This window comes from Barbus barbus, assembly GCF_936440315.1.
Source record: "Barbus barbus genome assembly, chromosome: 41".
In the NCBI taxonomy this organism is placed as follows: Eukaryota; Metazoa; Chordata; class Actinopteri; order Cypriniformes; family Cyprinidae; genus Barbus; species Barbus barbus.
Window position 1 is genome coordinate 22405821 of NC_136719.1, and position 23269 is coordinate 22429089.

Here is a 23269-nt window from a genome sequence, read left to right on the forward strand (position 1 = left end):
TTTCAGGATTCTTTGATGAATAGAAAGTTCAAAAGAACAGCGTTTATAATGACATTCTACTGTGACTGTTCACAGTATTTAATGTTCCTTTGCAGCATAAAAATATAAACTGACTGATTCTAAATCTGAAACTTGAGGTATACGACAATGAGTAAACCTGGTCTCTTTATCGGGTTACAAATTAACCGCATTGAACGTTTCCTCATCTTGCAGTGTCAGAAGGTGGTTAACCATCAAACTTCTTTCTTGTCTGATCTGACTTTTTTTATGGTCTTGCAGGAAAGGCTTTCATCTCAAGCAAAGGGAAGATGCAGAAGAAGTGGTTTGCTTCAATCATCAGGGGTTCACAGGAAGCACAGCCTTCATCTGAGAACTGATTTCCCTTGTATTTTTCAGAAACAACCCATGTCTGACCCACCTACGTGAGTACTCTGACACTTTGAAGTGATGTTACCAACAACATATTCAGAAACACATCATTCAAAATAAAAAAAACTTTAAACAACAGCATGAAGACATAAGTCAAAATGACGTTCAGGTTCATGCTGATATCCCACATCATACAGCTGTAAACACCCAGTGTTTGCTGTGTTTACATATTGAGACGAGAAGACAGTTATTACAGAAGCAAAAAATAAAAACAGAGCGGGTCAGCACAGCCACATCTGTTGTTATGATGAAGAGAAATCATACGCATTTACATTCATAGACCTGAGCGCAAGCTGGAGAGCTGTTTACAGACTACCACACTATTTCACTTTATTATTTCACGGCAGAAACAATCATAGGCAGCCAGGCACACAGCTCTCCTTTTAAATTTACTTTTATGTTCTCCGCTGTGTTTCTCGACTATATCTGAATATATGGTGTTTGTTCTGACTCTCTCTCTCTCTCTCTCGCTTTGGGGGCAGGTCTAGTCATTCCTTAACCATTAAACAGCTCCGTCCAGCCCTTTGTATCTTACGCTCTGACCGGTTTATAATCTCTGACCGCTGAATTCAGCAGCATATGAGATAAAGTTGCTCATCCAGATAGACAGAGATGCTAGCTGGAGTTCTTCTTCTGATATTCCTGCCTCCCCTGGTAGCAAAGGATCTTTGTAAAGGTAAAACATCTCAGATTTCCTGGGATCTTGTGCGAATTGGTGTCTGTTTGAGTGAAATAGTTTTCCTCTGATCTTTGCACCTGCTGAGGGTTGGTCATTTGTTCTGAGTTTAGAGTAGCTGTAGTTATTTTTAATCTTACAGCAGGTTTTCACGGAGGAAAGAAAACGCGGCCTTTGTGCCATCTGAGAGGCTAAATGATGGTGTTAAAGTTGAATGAATGTACTAGAAAATGTGTTCAGTCAGATAGAACTGAGCATTTATGTTTGTATTTTTTTCTAATTCAATTAATAAAATGGATGGGTTAAAAAAAAAAAAAAGATGTTCAGGACAGATTTTGAGTCATATTTCAGCTCATAAGCGATAGAAAGAAGACAAATACAGAAAATATTGAAAATTATTTTCAGAATTACGAGCAAAAATCCCCCAATTCTCATTTAAAAAATCTGTTTATCTTTGTTTAATTATATATATATATATATATATATATAATGAATTTGAATTTAATATAATAAAAATACCAAAAACACATTTTAAATAAAAATCAAGTAAAATATCTGTATTCATTATAATGAGAATTAGAAATTGAGAAAGTGAGAAATGTGAAAGTCTTTTATCATAGTTCAGTATTACTAAAATACTATTATAATTTTTATATAAATATTTTGAATTTGTTTTGTTTTCTGTTTTCACTTAATTTAAGGGGTTAAGTTTACTAAAATTAGTTTTAGTATTTTTTTTGTTTTGTCATCTTTTAGTTTTTTAAAATGACTATACATTTTTATTATTATTATTATTCATTGGTTTAAGTAGTTTTAGTTCCCTTTCACTCAGTCACTCTGAGTCATGTCGGGTGACCGACGAATTGGGATCTCGCTTAGAGAGACCAATCCACTTTGAGTGTAACTAAACGGCATGCGATTATTGCATCCAGCTGCCGCTGATCACAGCGTGAGTATAAGTAGGCAGCAGATGCAGCACATATTCAGCTTTTCGCTTTGGAGCCGTGCGGTCTTATAGTTCTGCTCCTGACCTCTGCTACGAGTGCCTGTGAGTCAACGCTCTCAAGGAAGCTCTCGTGCTGGTGGTACGGCGCTTCAGCGGCAATGGTTCTTCCTTGTCGAGTGGATTGCACACATCAGGCTGCACTACCCCTTGTTTGTGTTGCAGGCGGCCATCTCCCCTGTGAGCTTCAGCACACTAAGAGAGCGAATTCTGAAAGAGCGAATTCTAAAAGAGCATTTTTAAAGATGCCTTTCCACCCGTGCGTGTCAGGATGCGGTCGTTACCTGGCGCCGGGTGATGGTGAGGGGCGTTAAGCACGCTGAGGTGGCTTTTGTGGATGAGTCATGCTCCCATTGCGGGAAAATGACCGTCGTGGAGTTGAGGACCAGACTCCGTTTCCTGCAAAGGGGTGTGGTGCCCGTGCCTCTGCCTAGATCTAGGGCAGTAGCCGGACTGGTCTTATGGTGACGGTGAGGAATTCCCCTCTGAGGAACCAACCTCCGAGGGCTCCTCCTTCCATCGACACTTCGCTGCCGAAGGACCCTCTCCTTTCACTGCCTCGAAACCGTCCCGGTGGCTCGTCCTCCCAGACCATCAGGCTCCGCTATGCGATTGGATGCATCCGTCCCCGAGATTGGTTTGCAGCGATCGACCTTAAGGATGCGTACTTCCATGTGGCGATCCTTCCGCGCCACAGGCCAATCCTGCGGTTTGCGATCCAAGGACGGGTATATCAGTACAAGGTCCTGCCCTTCGGGCTGTCCCTGTCGCCCTGTGTCTTCACGAAAGTTGCGGAGGCAGCCCTTGTTTCCCTGAGAGAACAGGGCGTTCGCATTCTCAACTATGTCGACGGACTGGCTCGTACTGGCTCAGTCTCAGGACTAGTTGTGCGAACACAGAGAATTGGTGCTATCGCACCTCAGCCAGTTGGGCCTTCGGGTCAACTGGGAAGAGAGCAAACTCTCCCCGACGCAGAGGATCTCTTTTCTAAGTATGGAGTTGGATCCGTTCGATCAGACAGCACTCCTTACACATGAACGTGCTCAGTCGGTGTTGAACTGCTTGAATACGTTCATGAGCAGGACAGCGATCCTACTGACACAATTTCAGAGGCTCCTGGGGCATATGGCAGCTGCGGCGGCAGTCACGCCACTGGGGCTGCTTCATATGAAACCGCTTCAACACTGGCTCCATGGCCGAGTCCCGAGGTGGGCATGGCAATGTGGTACTCACTGGGTCCAAGTCACACCGGCCTGCCGCCAAACCTTCACCCCATGGTCAGACCTCTCGTTTCTCCGGGCAGGAGTGCCCCTGGAACAGGTCTCCAGGCATGCTGTAGTTTACATGGATGCCTCCACCACCGGCTGGGGGGCCACCTTCGACAGCCTTTCAGTGTCGGGGGTTTGGACGGGCCCCCAACTCTACTGGCACATCAATTGCGGAGTTGCTGGCCCATACTGGCCCACTCGGACTTGGTTCCCAGAACTGATGCTCCTCGTGACAGCCCCTTCTTGGCAGATTCCTCTGAGGAAGGGTCTACTGACTCAGAGACGGGGCACCTTATGGCACCTGCATCCAGACCTCTGGAAACTTCATGTCTGGTCCCTGGACGGGACGCGGAGGTTCTAGGTGACCTACCCCAAGAGGTAGTTGACACCATCACGTCGGCGAGAGCGCCGTCTACAAGACTTATGCTTATGCTTATGCCTTGAAGTGGAACCTGTTTGTCGAATGGTGTTCTTCTCATCGTCTCCCTCCACCCTTAAAGTCTATGTGGCTGCAATTGCTGCCAACCACGACCCCGTGGAAGGGAAGTCGGTGGGGAAGCATGACTTGGTCATCAGGTTCCTTAGGGGGGCGAGAAGGTTAAATCCTCCACCGCCCCTCTCTATACCCTCTTGGGACCTATCTCAGGGCCCATTGAGCCTTTGCAGACAATCAAACTGAAGTGTATTTCAATGAAGACTATACAGGACACTGGAAGGGGCAGTATCCGTGGCCCTTTGGTTCAGATCCCAATTTGTCGGTCACCAAATTGTGTGAAAATGAAGCTCATTGGCTCATTTAGTTACACAAAGTGGATTGGTCTCGCTGAGCGAGATCCCAATTCGTCAATCCAAACCCGACGTGACGTCTCCTTCAGGGAACGAGGGTTACATACGTAACCGAGACGTTATTTTAATACGTTTAGTACTTATTTTAGTAAGTTTAAGTTTTGTATTTTATTTTCTTTCAAGCAATACATTTTTTTTCCAGTTTTTTATATAGTTTTAGGCTTCATTGTCTTGCATTGTCTTCATTGTCTTTTTTTATTTATTTTTTTTATTTTAATATAATATTCTTGATAGATTCGCCTGCCAGGGAAAAGGGAACTTAATTCTCGATAGGCAGGATACATTTAAAGGAAAGGAGAATGTGAAAATTTTCAGAGGGAGTGTGAAATTACAGTGAACTGAAACTTCAAGAGAGTTTAAATAAGGACAAAATCATTGCTGAAGCGTCTAAACATCCTAAACTGGATTCTGCCACTTTGCTGTCTGACCAAAAAATTAAAAACTGACTCACTTTCTTATTTGGCATCTTATCTTATCTCATTCAGTTCGGTATCTTGAGAAATCACTGAGAAATAAAGTGACGCATCAATTCTCTAATGAGAATCTTTTACGAGGATGGTAAATGAGGACAAACTCAGCAAAAGCCTTATCAGGCCAAAAGAACAAGATGTAACAGATTTACACAAGAACAGCAAGCAATGATTTCTGTAAATAAATGAACTCTTTCTCTCGCTAGACAGTCAAGATGGATTTAAAGTCAGACTCAGCATTAAAACGGCCCTCGGAGATGATGCCGTAGGTTTTGGTTTACTTCTCTTTTCCTTTGGTTTGATGTCCATATTCTTAATTTTATTCAGTCATATTGTGCAACTTGTTAAATAATTAAACATTTTTATGTGTGTCTCAGTATGAGTGGAATGAGAGCGAGATGTTTCTCTTCAGGTCTACCCTGGCGTATGCGATGAGGAAACAAACTAATCAAGACACCTATAAGTGAGTAACGCTTTCCACCCACGAGCAGGTGACACACTTTACAAAAGATAATCAACAGCAGATCTGCTCAGCCCAAGGTTGTTTTTGTGATGACCACTTTGATTGTGATTGAAAACGTGAGCAGAATGATTTGACCACAGCTGTTGAGTAAGAGCTGAGGGCTTTCAGAGTCAAATCTGTCTGTTGTTCATGCGTGGGTCAGGTTTTGTCATCACTGCCAGGACAAGGCTAGTAAACCTGTCAGTGGTTGCAACAGTGTGAAACATTGGAGTTCTGAAATGCAACGTGTTTTTTTTTTTTAACAACAGACAGCCAATCATAAGCTTCCTCAGTGCTTGCTTCATTAAATATTAACGTGCTTCTACAGCTGTAGATACTTTCAAGTGCTGGGTTTAGTTTCTCAGTTTTTGTACCTGAGGGAAACAGGTGGTATATTTCAGAAAACTTCAGACAAGTAAAGTGAATTATCTGCCAACATTTCTGGATGGAAAAGCAGTTACTTAAAACTGGCCTGCTCGTTGCATCTGTATATAATTGAGAACATTAACCTAACCTACCCAAGGTTTACCACTGTAACATGTGAAATATTATAACACGACTAAGGGTAAAATACGTGAAACATGAAACCAGAGAAGCCAAGTTTATATTAGGCTCCATAATATTGCATTACTTTGCATTGTTTTGCTTTGTATTTCTTCAAAGCGTTGCTTTGCATTGAATTGCTTTGTGTTAGATAATTCTGCATTCCGTTAAAACACATGATAGAGAGGTTAACAATTTCAGATAAACCAAGATTGTATTATGTTATATTGCTTAGCATTGCTCCGCTTTGTGTTCTTTGCATTGCTCTGCTTGCTTTGTTGCAGCATTGCTTAGGGTTACATTATCTTGCCTTACATTCATTTACCCAACTAAGAACATTTAGCTAAAGTTCACATTAAGTTATGCAAACATTATTTCTGAATGTTCTCTGAACGTTCAAGACATACAGTTTTCAAAACGTTTTCATAGTTATTTGAACGTCAAGGGAACATTCCACTTAATAATTAGAATTTTCTCTTAACATTCTAAAACAAGTAGATACATTAAAAAATATTAGATGAACATTCAACTAAAATATTTCAGAAGAAAAAGAAAAATTAAAACCAAGATTATTACATAATATTGCATTCCATTCTATGACAGAGACATTAGGCTTATAATTTCAGATAAAGCAAGAATATATTAAATCATATTGTTGGCACTGCATGCTTTGCATTTGTTGTTTCATTGCTTTGAGTTGCATTCTTTTGTGTTGCATTGCTTTGCATTATATTTGTGTTATATTTCATTGGTACATTATATTACATGAGAGAAATGTTAACAATTTCAGATGAACCAAGATTATTTTATTATATTGCTCTGCATAGCACTGTTTTGCGTTGCATTTGTTGTGTTGCTTTTTATTGTTTTGTTGCAGCACTGCTTTGCATTGTTATGTTACATAATAATAATAATAATAATAATGCATTTATTTTATATAGCACCTTTAAAAGTTGCTTTTTCAAAGTGCTTTACAAGCAAACATAACAGAGATCAGAGTCAGAGGTTGACAATTTCAAAGAAACCAAGATTATATCACGCTATATTGTTTTGCTTCGTGTTGCATTGCTTTGCTTTGAGATATTAATTTCAGATAAACTAAGATCATATTATGTTGCATTGCGTTGTATTGTGTTTGTTGTGTTCCATTACTTTGCTTTGTGTTGCACTATATTGTGTTGTTGCAGCATTGCTTTGTGCTATATTTGCATTATGTTATATTACACGACAGACGGGCTAACAATTTAAGATAAACTGAGATTGTTACATTATTTTGCTCTGCCTTGCATTGCATTGTCATGTGTTGCAATGGTTTGAGTTACATTATATTACCCTGTTTTACGTTGCCTTAAAAATAACAGACGGGTTTACAATTTTATTGGATATTAAATCTTAATATCCAGCAGTTTTTGGAACCGTCTGCCATAATGTTCTACTCACCGCTTATCAGCCTTTGACATCACTGGTAGAGTTTTCCTCTGGCTAACATCATTTCTTAGCGCAAGGCAGTAATTTGTATCTATTGAGGAACATAGATCATGTACTGTTCCAGTCTAACGTGGTGTGTCCCCCAAGGCTCCAATCATGGCCCTCTCCTCTTTCCAATTTATATGCCTCCCCTTCGGCAAATAATTTGACGGCACGGTCTCAGATTCCATTGCTACGCTGCTGACACGCAAATCTATATCAGCTCCCAGGCCAAAGCAGCGTTTCCACTGCCTTTCTTATCTTCTTGTTGTATTTTTTCTGTTTCTTTTCTTTTTCTCACTCAGAGTTAGGAATTTGAACAAACTCATAATCCTAAGTAGCAAACTTTCAGCAATTCAACTCCATTTGCCATAAAGATAATGCCTCAATGAGGTGTGCTAGTACTTTTCTAAGTCATCAAACTTATGATTTTCACCTTACAAATGTAAAATAGGTGTGTGGGGTGGGGGAAATCCGATAGCAACAAACTAACAACCACGTTTGTACAGGCAAGTACTTTCTTAAAATGTATTTTCATAAAGCTTCACAAAGCTATCATTTAGTGACTTTAATGAAATGAAGCGTCACATTCACAGCGTGATACATTTAACCTAGCAATTTATATCACATTATTCATTTGACAGATATTTTAAAGAAACTTTCAAATGAAAATCATTAAGAATCTACTTCCATAAGATAAATTGTGTTTAAAAAGAAACCTGGCAGAGAGAAAATACCACATATCAGGTAACCGCTGTATCTTCTTCAAATGAGGTATGATGTGCAATGAATAGATATAATTTTGTGTAATGACGGATTATTATCAAAGCCCTATGATCTTGCAGTCACTTTACACATTCAGTAATAACAGTGATCATCTACAGGTGAAAAGAGAAATGCATGATGTCATCTTAGGCCTGACCTGTTTTAGTGGCTTAAATATGTATTTTTTAATCAATGTTTTTCCCCTCGATTATATTCGTGCAATTGAGCCGCTCTCGGATGTAGGGAAAGCGCGACTGATTAATTTAACCAGTGTAATTACGGGCCGATATAGACACTAATGGGTCAACGGAAATCAATTGCGGTTAACCTTTCCCAGCCAGATATCGGCCCCTAACGATTGTGAAATCTCACAGCTGAAGTGTTGCAGAGATTCTTCAGGCTTGTTTGTGAGAGAACCGCAGTATTGATTGATGCCGGTGTGCTGGATAGGGAGTGTGCGCTTCTTTTGCAGCATCATGTTACATTGATGAGATGCTGTTTGTGTTTGATTCTTATTGGCTGCCTCCAGTATATAATGACAAACCATGTCTACTGGCATTATATGAATTTGCATGGCAAAAAAAAAAAATTATATATATATATATATATATATATATATATATATTATTAATATTGAAGCATCTTTAAAACAAGATACATTCATTTGGGAAGAAAAACTGCCGTTGAAGATTTGGGGGTTGGTAAGATTTTTTTAATATTTCTCTCCAAGGCCTCATTTATGTGATCAAAAACACAGCAATATTGTGAAACAATTATTGAATATTAAAATATCTGTTTTATATTGCAATGTATTTTAAAATATAATTTATTCCTGTAATGCAAAACTGAATTTTCAGCATCACTACTCCAGTTTTCAGTGTCACAGGATTTTTCAGAAGTCATACTAATATGCTGATTTGCAGCTCAAGAAACATTTCTAATTATTATAAATGATGAAAACAGTAGTGCTGCTTCCTATTTTTCTCTAAAAGTGAGACTTTTTTTTCAGGAATCTTTGATTAAAGTAAAAAACACACACACATTTGTGTCTTTACTGTCACTCTTGATCAATTTAATGCTGAATAAAAGTATTAATATAATCATTTTTTAAAAAAGAAAAAAAAAATTCTGACCCCAAATGTTTGAATGGTAGTATAGAGTATGTTTGTTTGTTTATTTATTAGGATATAGGATTTAGCATCACAGTCACATTGGTGATATTAGTAGGAAGGACAATCTCATTCTAGTACATTTTAAAGGTTTGTGATGACTAAGTTAATTTAGTCAATTTTTAAGAGTGCACTATGACTTAAATAAAACAAATATGTTTTAAAAGAGAAAAAGTAATTTGCAAATGAGTAAAAAAAAAAAAAGATCAACTTAAATTCTAAATATGGTCTCTGGAAAAAAAAAAGAATATATATCCCACACAATTTTGCTTCTCATACTCGAAAACAAGACAAAAGTATTGATTAAAACAATGATTTTTATGCTGTGTAGGTATATGTGTGTTTGTGTGAGGCTGCTTTATTAGTTTCAGTGCTTTCTCTATGTTGCCCTCGAAAAAAAAAAACACACACACATCATCTGCCTCCAAAAAAAAAAAAAAAAATCTAATTTTTCTAATTGATCTTTTTCAGCATTACAAACATACTGGTGTGCAATGATACACAAAGAGTGTCGTTCGTGTTCGTGGTGACATCACCAGATGATCCAGACCAACTGATCCCCAAAGAAAAAGTAGAAGAAGCAGTGAGGTGAGTCAGTGCTCTGTGCTGTAGGTTTATAGGTTTAGACTTTATGTGCTGATGGCTTACTAGATGGTACACAGCACACGGGCAACAACGTGACAGTATTGCAAAAACGTATGGCTCTGTCTCAAATCCTCCAAGTGAGCTAGCTTGCTTTAATGCCAACTACATGAAGCTACTGCAAAGTTTTAAAAGTATAATAAGAAAAAATAGAAAAATGAATTTGCAGATAATGAAATCTTAATAAAATAAAAGGAAACTTATGTATATTTAAAGAGAGTTGATGACAATTTTTTTTTAGCACACAAGTATTTTCTAATGTCAAATTAAATGTTGTGTACTTTAAAGTACATTCATTATGCTAAAATACACGTTGACGTGTTGATTAACATAGTACTAAAGCACAAGTAAAGTATTACGTTTTGTTTACTAAAATTATCAAAATTAAGTCAAAATTAAGTCAAATGAACTATAAAGCATTTCATAGTACTTAAAGCACAAGAGATGCATTGTTTGCACAAGAGTGTGATATTAACATGCCATGATTCAAGATTTAAATAAGCACAACATAGTAATAGTGTTATCACAATTTTCAGTAATACATAACATGTATTAACAATTTCTTTGTTTGGCAGTTTGCCACATTTTCTTTGTGTTTTTACACAAATCTAGGATGGACGCGATAATCATAGATTTGAACCAAAACGAGATATCTTATAAAACAGCATAATTTTGCCACCTATTTAGAAAAGCCTATGTATAAGGAGCATAACTTTGAGGTTTGATGGTTAAGCCCACTGTAAAAAGTGATGTTGACTTAACTTTATAATTTTAAGGCAACGGGTTTCCTCAATTTTTTAAGTAAATAATATATATTTTTTTAAAAGTTAAGTGAACTTGACAATTCACTTAAGGCAACGGGGTTCCTTAATTTTTTTTTAAGTTAAGTCAGCTTATCACTTTTTACAATGAAGAAGCCTATTTATGAAATATTATGTCATCAAGCAGCATGCAGACTCAACCAGAGTAAAACAAGCTACATTTAACAAAAGTAAAATATTTCATTGTATTTGGGGCAAATATCTGCACTCCTTGAATGCCAAATTTGGGGGCTGTAGCTAACTGCTGTATTCACTGTAAAAAAAAGAAAAAAAAAGAAAAGTGGTTTCAACTTAAAATAATTTGCTACCCCGCTGATTTAAAATGTTTAGTTTAGTAAACTAAAATATTCCAGTTGTCCCTTAAATTAACATTGAGTAACTTCAAATTTCAAGTTTACTAAAACTACAATTTTTAAGTCAGCGGGGTAAGTTGAAACATCTTTTTGAAACTTTTTTTTTTTCAGTATAAAAACCAGACATTTTTTTATCATGAAAAGATTCTGAGCATCTAGATCTGTGATACTACCGTTTCTCCTTTAGCATGCCAGACCCCTAACACATTATTTATTATTCCAGGCAGAATAAGCATCGCATAAACAATGCTTTCCTGTTATCGGACATGACCCTGGAGTTCGTTGGAATCCCGCCGACGCTTGCGGCCCCGATCACATACGACACTGAACCCTGGCTCATCGTGTTCGGGGTGGTCATCGGTGCTGTGGCTGCGGGGATCGTGGCTTTACTGATGTCCACAGTAAGCAAAAAACGAAGGTTAGTAAAGCGTCGCTTTAGACAAAACATTCAAATAGTATTAATTGTGTTCAATGATGCACCTAGTATTGACATATGATATATACTATATGATATTATATCATAACTAGTTACCTAGCTGGGGACTACTTTCAGGTGCTGCGTAATATCACTGCGCCTGCTGCACCCATGGTACGGCTGCAAAGTTCCTTGATTATTACGCCGGAATAAAAGTATAGTTCCTAGCCAAGAAAATAGCACCTTTTCATTTTCCGTCAGTCTAAGTACATGATGTAACTACAGAAGACTCAAGTTTTAAATAGGACAAATATCAAAACTCTTTGGTCATTTTTGAGCGAGATGCTAATGGTCTAATCAGATTCAATGATCTATGCTAAGCTAAGCTAAAAGTGCTACCGCCAGACCCGGAGATCGGCTGAATGGATTCCAAAAACGGTAAAACTGAACTGTTTAACTCTTGGGGACGTGGAAAATGAGCCTATTTTTTTTTTTAAAGTGTAGTGTTCCTTTAACATCACTGGAAAAAGTTAATTTTGTTCCTCAGTATTTTTGTCTGGTTTTCCAGTATCAAAACATTTTTAAATCAAGATTCAAGTTACTTACAAATGACTTATATTACTGTAAATCTATCAAAATTAAGTGACTTCATGCTTAAAACAAGAAAAAATATCTTAATCTATAAGAATGATAGATATTTGTACCGGAAAACAAGATTAAAGGTGACCTGCTCACAAGACTGACTGTTTAACATGCATATCTCAAATACTTCTCCTGTGCCCACATATACTCAGATTTGATCTCTGATGTTATATATGTACAAGCTTTTCCTTATGTATCGTAGACTCTTCTTTATGTATGGAGCTAGTTTTAGTGCAGTGTTTGATTGACAGGTGAATAGGCGTATTGTTGTTTTTGTAATTGTTTATTTATTCATTCATTCAAAAACACTAAACACAGAAAGAAATACATAAATTCAGACATACTTTGATTGTTAGCTATTTATTAAGATGACTTAAAAATGAATGTAGTTAGCATTGTTAACTTGTAGCCTGGCTGCAGGCCTATTTAACTACTTTTTAAGTAGTTTGTAGCTGCAAAAACTAGCTTCCAAGTAACTACCCCAGTGGTTTTCTTGGACACAGACATACCTTACTGTTAGATCCCTCCCTGACCTGTTTATGATGCTTTTTTTTCACCACAGAGCCAAAGAAAAAGCTGCTGGTCTTTCAGAAGTGGATGAAGGAATAATCAAAGAGAATGGAACCGCACTTTCGAGTCTTGGCGGGAAAGAAGGCGTCTATAATCAAGCGTTCTCAAATGACGACCGCTTCACCGAGCTGTAGACACTGATGACAGCCAGATAGAAAGAGTAAAGCCATTCAGTATCACTTAACATATAAAATGCTTCACATATAACAGAATTTATAGCCTCTCCTAGACTGTCCTGGAATGCACAGAAATAAGATTGAGTAGCCTATTTATATATTACTTTGTTGAGTTTTGCAGTTGTTAGTTTCAAAGCTGACACCATGTTCTAATCAAACGTGATGCAATGCCGTGACACACGATTTTACCTTAATCAGCCGCGACACGTATTCGCTTTTAGAAATGGAAAAACTGATTTTTTGGGAAATTGTTTAAGAAATTCTGTTTATTTCTGCAGCTGGAACAACATACAAACTCTGACAATGATAATCTCAGGTACTGATTATGTGCTTTAATATTATTATTATTATTATTAATGTTAAAAGTGTCTAATATGACTTGGAATATATAGCCAGAATGAAGAATTTACCTCAGATCTTGAAATTAAATGTAAGAAAACAATAATGTTATAACTGTGTTATAAACAATAGTTTCAGTCACTCAGTATGTATTTTTAAATAATGTTAAAATTGATTAATATTTATGTATTTGCATAATTAATAATAATTATGCAAATACTAATAATAATTATGCAAATACTAAATAATTATGCACTTACTAAGTTCTGCCATGGAACAAAATATGAAAAAGATAAATGCGACTTTTTAGGACTCACAGTTAGGACTTTTTTTTATAATTTTTTTTTTATTTTTATTTTTTTTTTTACCTTTTTATAAAAATAAATTTGGCTAATATATCAATTCTGAATTGCGAGAAAAAGTCAAAATTGTGAGATATAAACTCAGAATCCGAAGATATAAACCCTGAATTCTGAGAAAAAAAGTCAAAATTGTCAAAAAGTCAAGATATAAATGTAGAATTATGAGATATAAACTCAGAATTGCAAGAGATAAAATCAGAATTGAGAGCTTCAGACAATTACGAGTTATAACTTGCAGTTGTGGGAAAAAGTCTGAATTGTGAGATATAAACGCGCAATTGTGAGGAAAAAAAGAAGTCAGACTATTAACATAAGTTGCAATTATCTTTTTAATATTTATATTTTGTGCCAGAAAGAACTTAACTTATCTATTTGATTATACCATTTTGTTCTCAGAGAGAGACCCGCCCACACGCTCTTCTGATTGGCTGGAGATTTTTGACGCATTTCATAGCCGTGGTGTGTCTGTGGACTGAAAAGCTCTTATTGTTGGAATCTCATCGCATTGCATCTGGTTAGGACACAGTGTATCATCAATAGTGTACACCTAAAAGCTAACGAAAATAGTTAAAAGCAGTTCTTTTGTAGTTAATTTTTATCTTTATAACAAAGCCCTTCAATATGTCCCGCCCCCAACTTCCTGTTTAAACAGGGAAATATGTCCACTCAGGAAAGAAAACTGTGCTTGTCAAACATTTCATGAGGTTTTTAATTCAGCTGACAACGCTACAGGGTAATCTGTAGCATATGCTGACGTCTGAATTATGTTCTCAGGTGCCTGTTTATTCAGCAACAATGCACAATGAATTATTAGAGGGAATCAATAATTTATGAAAAGATGAGGCGCTTCTACACAGTAACAGATTAGGCAATTTTCTAGTGTGTTTTTTTACCCATTACGAGATGTGGGTTTATGCATCCATCACACTTCAGCTGCTTTAATTGATTGGATCCTCCACTGAGTGGGAAAGAAGATTGAAGAATATTAAGAGAAGATCTCCCAGAAGAATATGAGATGTTGAACTTCTGAGAACGTTCATGAGATTTACGGCACAATCTTTCACTAATTGGATCCTCCATCTTCGGAACCGCACACAGGGCTACGGTCGCAGAGGAATAACAGACCGATATCACAAGAAAGCTCATTATTGTATTGATGCCCTGTAGGAATACAGACCAATACAATAGATCATCACTCCACACCTGTTGCTGTGTTTAATAAGTTCTTCAGGTGGTAGTTAATGATCTCTGCTGCTATAGGTTCAAGGTTCAAATTTGATCATTTTAATGATAGTAAGTTTATTGAATGTCTCACTTTGTATTAAAAGTGCTCTCTGTTCTCATTTTTTCTTCCTTTTTTAAATGTTAGTCTGGTCACAATTGTTTGTTTTAGTCATAAAATCAGTGTGTTTCACTTATATTTAATTATTGTGGAGCTTTATAAAGATTCCACCGTACAAATAAATTATAATAAAAATAACAAATTATATTAATTGTCACGCTATTAAACTGAATATCTATTTTTTATGTTCTTTATTAAGGTTAAACTGGTCACAATAGTGTGTTTCACTTATATTTTATACTTGTGGAGCTCTGATGATGACTTCCATCATACAGATAAATTATAATAAAATTAATTTAAATTAATTTAATTTTAACACTAAATTTAATGTCTCAGTTTTTTATTCTGTTTTATACTTGTGGAGTTCTGATGATGACTTCCACACAAATAAATTACAGTATAATATATCAAATTAATTTAATTTTGACACTAGTAAATTTAATGTCTCTTTTTTATTATTCTGTTTTATACTTGTGCAGTTCTGATGATGATTAACTTCCATCATACAAATAAATTCTAATAAAAATATAATTAATTAGATTAATTTTAACACTGTTTAGATCTTTTTTGTTTGTTTTTGTTTTTCCCTTCGTATTAGGTTATACTCGTCACAATAGTTTGCTTTTGTCATAAAATAGGGTGTTATACTTATATTTATGATGATTAACTTCCACCATAGAGTGCAAATGACTTTAATTTAATTACATGTCCCATCTGGAGTAAATTTACGGATTAATTTACCATGAAAAAGATCTTTCTCTGACTACGTCTCTCCATCACGTATGGATAAATGAGAATCTCACTATGTCTCCGTATTGAACTCGGTCACCTGCGGCGATGCTCTTTTAGGTTGAAGTTATCAGCAATCCCCACCAGTCTGTTGGTTTTGATGCATTTACCAGATGCTTTCATCCAAAGTTATTTACAATGCATGCAAAGTATACATTTTTATCAGCTCTTGCATTCCCTGAAAATCGAGCCTTGGGGTTGCTAGTACCTCGTTTTAGTGTTAAACATTTGTACCCCTCTACTTTGTTCATATCAAAACATTTACATTTTAGAATGCGTCAGTGCTTTGATGTTTAGAAAAAATGCATTTAATGTGAAGCTCATTCAAAATCTAGCAAATGCAAAGGAGATAAAACAGACTGCACAGACAAAATATTAAACTCCCATCGGAGCAAATGACTGGCACACACAACATCTGTTGTTTCTAATGATTCGTTGCTGGAACTTAAAGGAATAGTTCACCAAAAAAAAAAGAAAAAAAGAAAATGATTTGTTGAAAATGTACTCACCCTCAAACCATCCAAAATGTAGATGAATTTGTTTGTTCATCTGAACAGATTTGGAGACATGTAGCATTACATCATTTGCTCACCAATGGATGCTCTGCAGTGAATGGGTGCCGTCAGAATGAGAGTCCAAACAGCTGATAAAAACATCACAATAATCCACACCACTCCAGTCTATAGTTAGAGTAAGAAACAAAGCCATCATTAAGACATTCTTGTCTGAAGTCCTATATCCATAATATTGTTTCCTCCAGTGAAAAAGTCTGAATCTGAATCAAGAGAAAAATATGCACAGATCAAGCTAAATTTTAAACAAATATTTGGATGGATTTTGATATGAGAGGACAACAGGGGATGGATTTTTTCACTGGATTATTACTTGTGGATTATTATTATGTTTTTATCAGCCGTTTGCACTCTCATTCTGACGGCACCCATTCACTGCAGAGGATCCATTGTTGAACAAGTGATCCAATGCTAAATTTCTCAAACTCATCTACATCCTCGATGACAGATTTTCATTTTGTGGTGAACTATTCCTTTTATTTTACATGATTCACCTTCCTTGTATTTGCATCACAATGCTTTCTTGTTGTATGTGTTTTTTTCCAATACATAGCTGAAATGACTGAAAAGGCTTATGTCTGTTTTTGCTCTCTTTGATAAAGCTGTACCCACTGAAAATCATTCAAACAGAATTTACTGGCATCCTAATCTTCATTGTTTTTCTTTTACAACCATACAGAATGTATTATTCACATTGTACGTCTGCCAGAAGGATTGTGCATTTGCATTAATAATAGCATTTAAAGTACATTTAATTGACTGTGTCTAATCTGGATGCCTAATCTTCTTTATGAAGCGTATCTCTGCCTGGTGCATCTCAGAAAATTAGAATATGGTGAAAAAGTATTTTTTTTCTTGTAACTTATTTCAAAAAGGGAAACTTCCATATATTTTAGATCCATTACATGTAAAGTAAAACACTTCGTTTTTTCTTTTAATTTTGATGATTAGATCTTACAGCTCATGAAAGTCAAAAATCAGTACCTCAAAATATTAGAATATTTCCTAAGATCAATCAAAAAAAAAGATTACATGATTATACCATAGATTCAATATGGGGTTCAGGTCAGGCATGTTGGCTGACCAATCAAGCACAGTAATATCATGGTCAGCAAAGCACTTGGAAGTGGTTTTGTCACTGTGGGCAGGTGCTAAAGTCCTGCTGGAAAAGGAAATCTGCATCTCCATAAAGCTTGTCAGCAGATGGAAGCATAAAGTGCCCCAAAATCTCCTGGTAGACGGCTGCATTGACTCTGGATTTGATAAAACACAATGGACCAACACCAGCAGACATCATGGCACCCCAAATCATCACTGACCTCGGAAGCTTCACACTAGACTTCAAGCAGATTGAATTCTGTGCCTCTCCAGTCTTCCTCCAGACCTTGATTTCCAAATTAAATGCAAAATTTACTTTCATCTGAAAAGAGGACTTTGGACCACTGAGCAACAGCAGATCTTTTTATCTTTAGCCCAGGTAAGACGCTTCTGACGTTGTTTCTGTTTCAGAAGTGGCTTGGTAGCTCTTTTTCTGAAGATGTCTGAGCGTGGTGACTCTTATAGTGCTTTTCCACTGCATGGTACAGCACGGTATGGTTCAGTACAGCTCACTTTTGGGGGGTTTTCCACTTGGAACAGTACCTGGTACCTGGTACATTTTTTAGTCCAAGCGAGCCGTACCGTTACTAAAATGTGACGTGTAAACCCTGCTGATTGGCCGGAGAAAATCGTCACTGCCTGCGTCATTTGAACTTTTTTCACGAGACACAACAGACCCGCTAGAGTTAAATCAGCACAGCCAGCGAAGGATCGAATGCAACTGTTTCGTTGTCGGTGGATGAAGTACAGACTGTCCTCTCATGATAGCCGAGGAGCGGATCCAGCGTGAGCTTAATGGAGCGACACATAATTAAAAAGTTTTTCTGGAGTCACGGCAGTAGAGGTGGCGCAACTATAACGACATGTGATTAATCCCGCCCACGGTACTAAACTGCAGTGGAAACACAAACCGAGCTGAACTGAGCCGTTCCGTGCCGTTCTGAACCGTGCCGAGCCGAGTCGTACCACGCAGTGAAAAAGCACCATTAATGCACTGACTCCAGCTTCAATCCACTCCTTGTGAAGCTCTCCCAAGTGTTTGAATTGGCTTTGCTTGACAGTATTCTCAAGCTTGCGGTCATCCCTGTTATTTATGCACATTTTCCTACCCAATTTCTTCCAGTCAACTTTGCATTTAATTTACTTTGATACAGCACTCTGTAAACAGCCACACCTTTCAGTAATGACCCTCTGTGACTTATCCTCTTTGTGGAGGGCGTCAATGTTCGTCTTCTGGATCATTGCCAAGTCAGCAGTCTTCCCCATTATTGTCGTTTCAAAGAACAAGAGATACTCTGAATTTATACTGTATGGATGATCATTTATTGAAACTCAAATGAGTTACTGATTTTTGACTTTCATTAGCTGTAAGCTCTAATTATCAAAATTAAAACAAAGAAAAGCTTTTGAAGTGTTTTACTTTAAATGTAACGAATCTAAAATATATGAAAGTTCAACTTTTTGAAATGTTACAAGAAAAAAATTAACTTTTTCACCATATTCTACTGTAATTTTCTGAGATGCACCTGTATAAGAACAATAACCTGTAAAATTGCCATTTACCTTTGTTTTAACAAGCATATCATTTTGCCTCAACTCACTTAGTGATTTACAGCATTAAATAGCATATTAAATCAAAGAAAACGAATCAAAACACACATTTACATGATGACTGTGCTTATATTAAAGCGAGTTTTCCAATCTACTTAAAAAATGTCACAACCTTTTTTTTAAAGTTTTGATCGAGTTGAGAAATTACGGCACACACACGTTATTTCCACAGGGATGAGAACTAAACTTGGTTAAGCATTAACCTGCTGTTAAATCGCTTTGCCATGAAACAACAACTGCCACACAGTAAGATCTCAAAGGTAACAGAGGTTACCATGAGATTTTAATGATGCAGCATCAAAGAAAAGTTAGGAAAATTGATGTCAAGTCATTTGAATATCTCCATGGAAACAGTCAGCTCTAGAATTAATCATAGTGAAAAATATGATATTTGAAAATATGGCTATAATCAGTGTACGCCAGTCACAGCACATGTACACAATTGTTTTACCACGAGAACAGCAGGGGACAAAGTTCTGCAGTCATTATAATGCAAATGAGTTTGGGAAGATCTTTTACTATCATGAGCCATCACATAAACATAAAATGAGCAGATGTTCATAAACCATGACATTTAACACTGCCCGGTTAAATGGATTGAGCTGAAATGCATGTAATGACACACATCCGGCATTATGTGACCATCAAAAGGGTTTACCTGGTATTATATCTGGCCTTTGAGCTCAGAGAACCAAATATGACTTTAAATGGCTATAAATCTCTAAAATAGTTTAGTCAGCTGTATGTGATTACACACCTGTCTCACAGGGTAGGATGCATCTTTCTTTCTTTTTTTTTTTTCTTTTTTTTTTTATTATTTCCATTTGCTATAGACACTACCAGTCAAAGTTTTTAAAAAGTATTTTTTTCTCACCAAAATATATTGCAATATTGTCAATTATTATTACAATTTAAAACAACTGTTTCTATTTGAATATATGTTGCTAAAAAATCTGTGATGCTAAGCTGAATTTTCAGCACCATTACTCCAGTCTTTCAGAAATCATTCTAATATGCTGATTTTGCTTGCATTAATTATTATTATAAATGTTTAAAACAGTTGTGCTGATCACTATTTTTGTGACACTAAAGACTGGAGTATTGATGCTGAAAATTCAGCTTTGGATCACAGGAATAAATTACATTTTAAAATATGTTAAAATAGAAAGCAGTTATTTTAAATTGTAATAATATTTCACAGCATTACTGTATTTTTGGTTACATAGAAGCAGCCTTGATGAGAATAGGAGACTTTATTAAAAATAACAAAACACACACACACACACACACACACACAAAAAAACTTAATTATTCAAATATTTGACTGGTAATGTGAGGTTTTAAAAATTTCTTACGACAATGTATTATCACATTGTGATATCTTTTATTATTAACCTATATGATGCATTATGACACAATACTTGAACATTTTTAATTAAGAACAGGTAAATGTTGTAATGTATTTTAGCTGTGTGTAACTAATGAAAGAGTCTCCTCAGACTCATCTCGCTCCTCTGAGATGAATGGGTCATGTTGGGCAATGGTATTGATTGTCATTAAAGTGCCATTATAGAGTCATTATATTCACTAGCGCTCTTTTGTTTTCTCATAAACTAGATTTCTAGCTGCAAGATACTGCCAGTTATTTTATACTTTCATGATTTTTTAATTTCCCCAAGAAGCTAATGAAGTTTAATGGGAGCTGTATTGTAATGATTTTAAATTTCGAGTGGTGTAGATAGTTTTTGTCTTTATTTTATTCATCTCTAGATGCCTGGTGTTACTGTGTTTCTAGCTGTCGGTTTACATTGCAATTGCATTAACAAGGTATTTGTTTTCCAACAAACAATAGTGTAACATTACATCACTGATTTTGCTATCACATTTTATTGCATTAAAGTCAAATAACTTATCATTGTCATAAGCTGCAGTGGAAAGTCTGAATCAATCTACTGAATCAATATGTTCGCACACGAACTGATTCACTGATTCAAGTGGCATTTTAGGCTTTTTAATTATGAAATATTGTTATGCATTTACATGATTTCTAAATGTGTAGTTTTTCTAGTTGAAGGCAATTGGTGTAAACATACACTAAAGGTTAAAAAGTTTGGGGTTGTTAAGCATAAGTCTCTTCTGCTCACCAGGGCTGCATTTATTTGATCAAAAATACACTAAAAAGAGTAATATTGAGAAATATTATTAGATTTTAAAATAGCTCTATTTTTATATGATTATATTTTAAAATTAAATAAAATGATATTTTAAAATATCTGTGATGCGAAGCTGAATTTTCAGCATAATTAAACGGTCATCAGTGTCACACGATCCTTCAGAAATCATTCTAATATACTGATTTGCTACTGATGTAACTTAATAATATTTAATATTTTTGTGGAACCCGTGGTACTTTATTTCCAGGATTCTTTAAGGAATAGAAAGTTCAAAAGAACAGCATTTATTTAAAATAGGATATTTTTGAACATTATAAATGTCTTCTATGTTTTGATCAATTTAATGCATCCTTGCTGAATACTGAATATGTTCAATAGTGCAGTAGTAAATATGTTCAAGTCTATGCTAAGTTTAGTTGAGATTGTTCATTCATGTCCATTCGTTCATATTTCATACTTCAGTCCATCCAGTCAAAACTGTAAAACAGAAATTCAGTATAAAAAAAAGAAGGCAAAAAAATTAAGTGAATCAATTCATGCCCAAACAAAGTGATTCACTAGACTCAATTGGACTTCACTCAACCCCAAGGGGAAATTTCATGCATAAACAGCAGCATGATTTTGAAGCGCTCAGTCCTCAACTGCACAAACACTCGGCACAGAGACAGTGTCATTAATCGTGACTGGGGAAGCAGCCCAGACTGCTGTGAGGACAGTCAGCGCAGGAGGAAGATGAGGAGGCGTTGTACAGTCTGATGACAGCAGGCAGAAAAGATTCCCAGCAGCACTTGGTAGAACACCTTGGTGAAATAAGTCAGTGGCTTGACATCATTTGACATCACTGCAAATCTTCAGTGCCTGCTCGGAGCTAGATATCCCAAACCTGGCAAAACATTGTATTAATGCACTTAGAAATGTTCCAAATTTGGCTGCGTTATTGAAAAACCTCCACATTCTTCATTCTTCAACTTCCGTGTCGTTTGGTACGGTGTGAACATTTGAATAAAGAATTGCAAAGGGATAAAGCTTCATGAAATGTGCTTCACACTCTTATATAATGACTCATTGCAACCTCATTTTTCACTAGAGTTCATGAGGTTCTGCAGAGCAAAAACGTTTATGATGCAACATTATATTGTCGGTTTATGTGTTCTTTATAGGTGTATTTTTGCGCCTTTTGAGCGCCCTACAGTTAAGTATTATAATATATATTATAGCTGTAGACATGAGCTGCATTTAAAATCGCAAACATACCATATAGAATATGAACAGAGTATAGTATGTCCAAATTCACAATAGGCCTATTCTTTAAACAGTCCCAGTGATGTACTAAAAACGGAAAAGTTTTTCCTTTGCATTTTTTAAAAACTTTGCATAAAGACAACATTGTTAAAACAATCCCTGTTCACACAGATCCATGAAAATGTCTAAAAATGCTGTATTATGCATGCCAGACCAGTAGGTGGCACTTTGTAAAGAAACACTAGGTGTTTGCGCACATACCTATTGACTGAACACCGTTCAGTTCAGTCACCCTTTTCACAAATTCACGTTTTAGTATAGAGCCCCAAAACACCATTGTTGTGTGAATGAATGGCGAAAACAAATTTTTTTTCCATTTTTAGGTATCGTGTAAAAACTCCCTGAATATTGTTTTGCTAGTTTTATGCAGAGCACTAAGGCAAATTAAGACTATTTTCTACAACTCTTCCTTTTTGTATCATTAAAATGTCTACAAATTTATAACATTTATGGGTTAACATAGATCGCCCCCTAGCGGCGAACCACTGTAATTTTGACATGTTTTGAAACAGTTTTGACATAAAGCTTTGTTTTTTTTCTGAAATTATGTGACTATGCCAGTTTGATACACACTCTAAATCTCTAGTTCGAAACAAATGATTCGCAAAAGTTTCATGAAGCAATGTTTAAAAAGTGCCTATCACTACTTTTTAACAGTCGTTTAACCTACTCAGAGAGTGTGTGATTTCTGATGTATTTTCGTCAGCATGGGAAAGAAACCGAAGCCATTCGTGTTTTTAGAAATCTGTGTACAATCAGAATGAAACTGATATTTCAAGGTAAAACCGGTTGATGATGTTTTCTCGAAAACTAGTGCATAAAAAGTTATTTGTGGAACTCAGACTTTAAATTTGTTTCAGTTCGCTCTTCCATGTTTCTAGGTTTGGGGGTGGATAAGGCAAACAACTCTTCTCAATTATACT

At 36.1% G+C, this 23269-nt stretch overlaps 1 protein-coding gene across 1 annotated transcript; it reads left to right on the forward strand.

The window, feature by feature from the left end:
- Nucleotides 1-1041: 1041 nt before the first annotated feature.
- LOC306860177 (collectrin-like) lies at nucleotides 1042-12715 on the forward strand (the record flags this gene model as incomplete). The annotated part of the gene is made up of 6 exons (XM_079401741.1): nucleotides 1042-1105; nucleotides 4899-4957; nucleotides 5070-5155; nucleotides 9610-9726; nucleotides 11178-11372; nucleotides 12574-12715. 6 exons carry the CDS (start codon nucleotides 1042-1044, stop codon nucleotides 12713-12715), a joined length of 663 nt encoding a protein of 220 aa, XP_079257867.1.
- Nucleotides 12716-23269: the final 10554 nt, after the last annotated feature.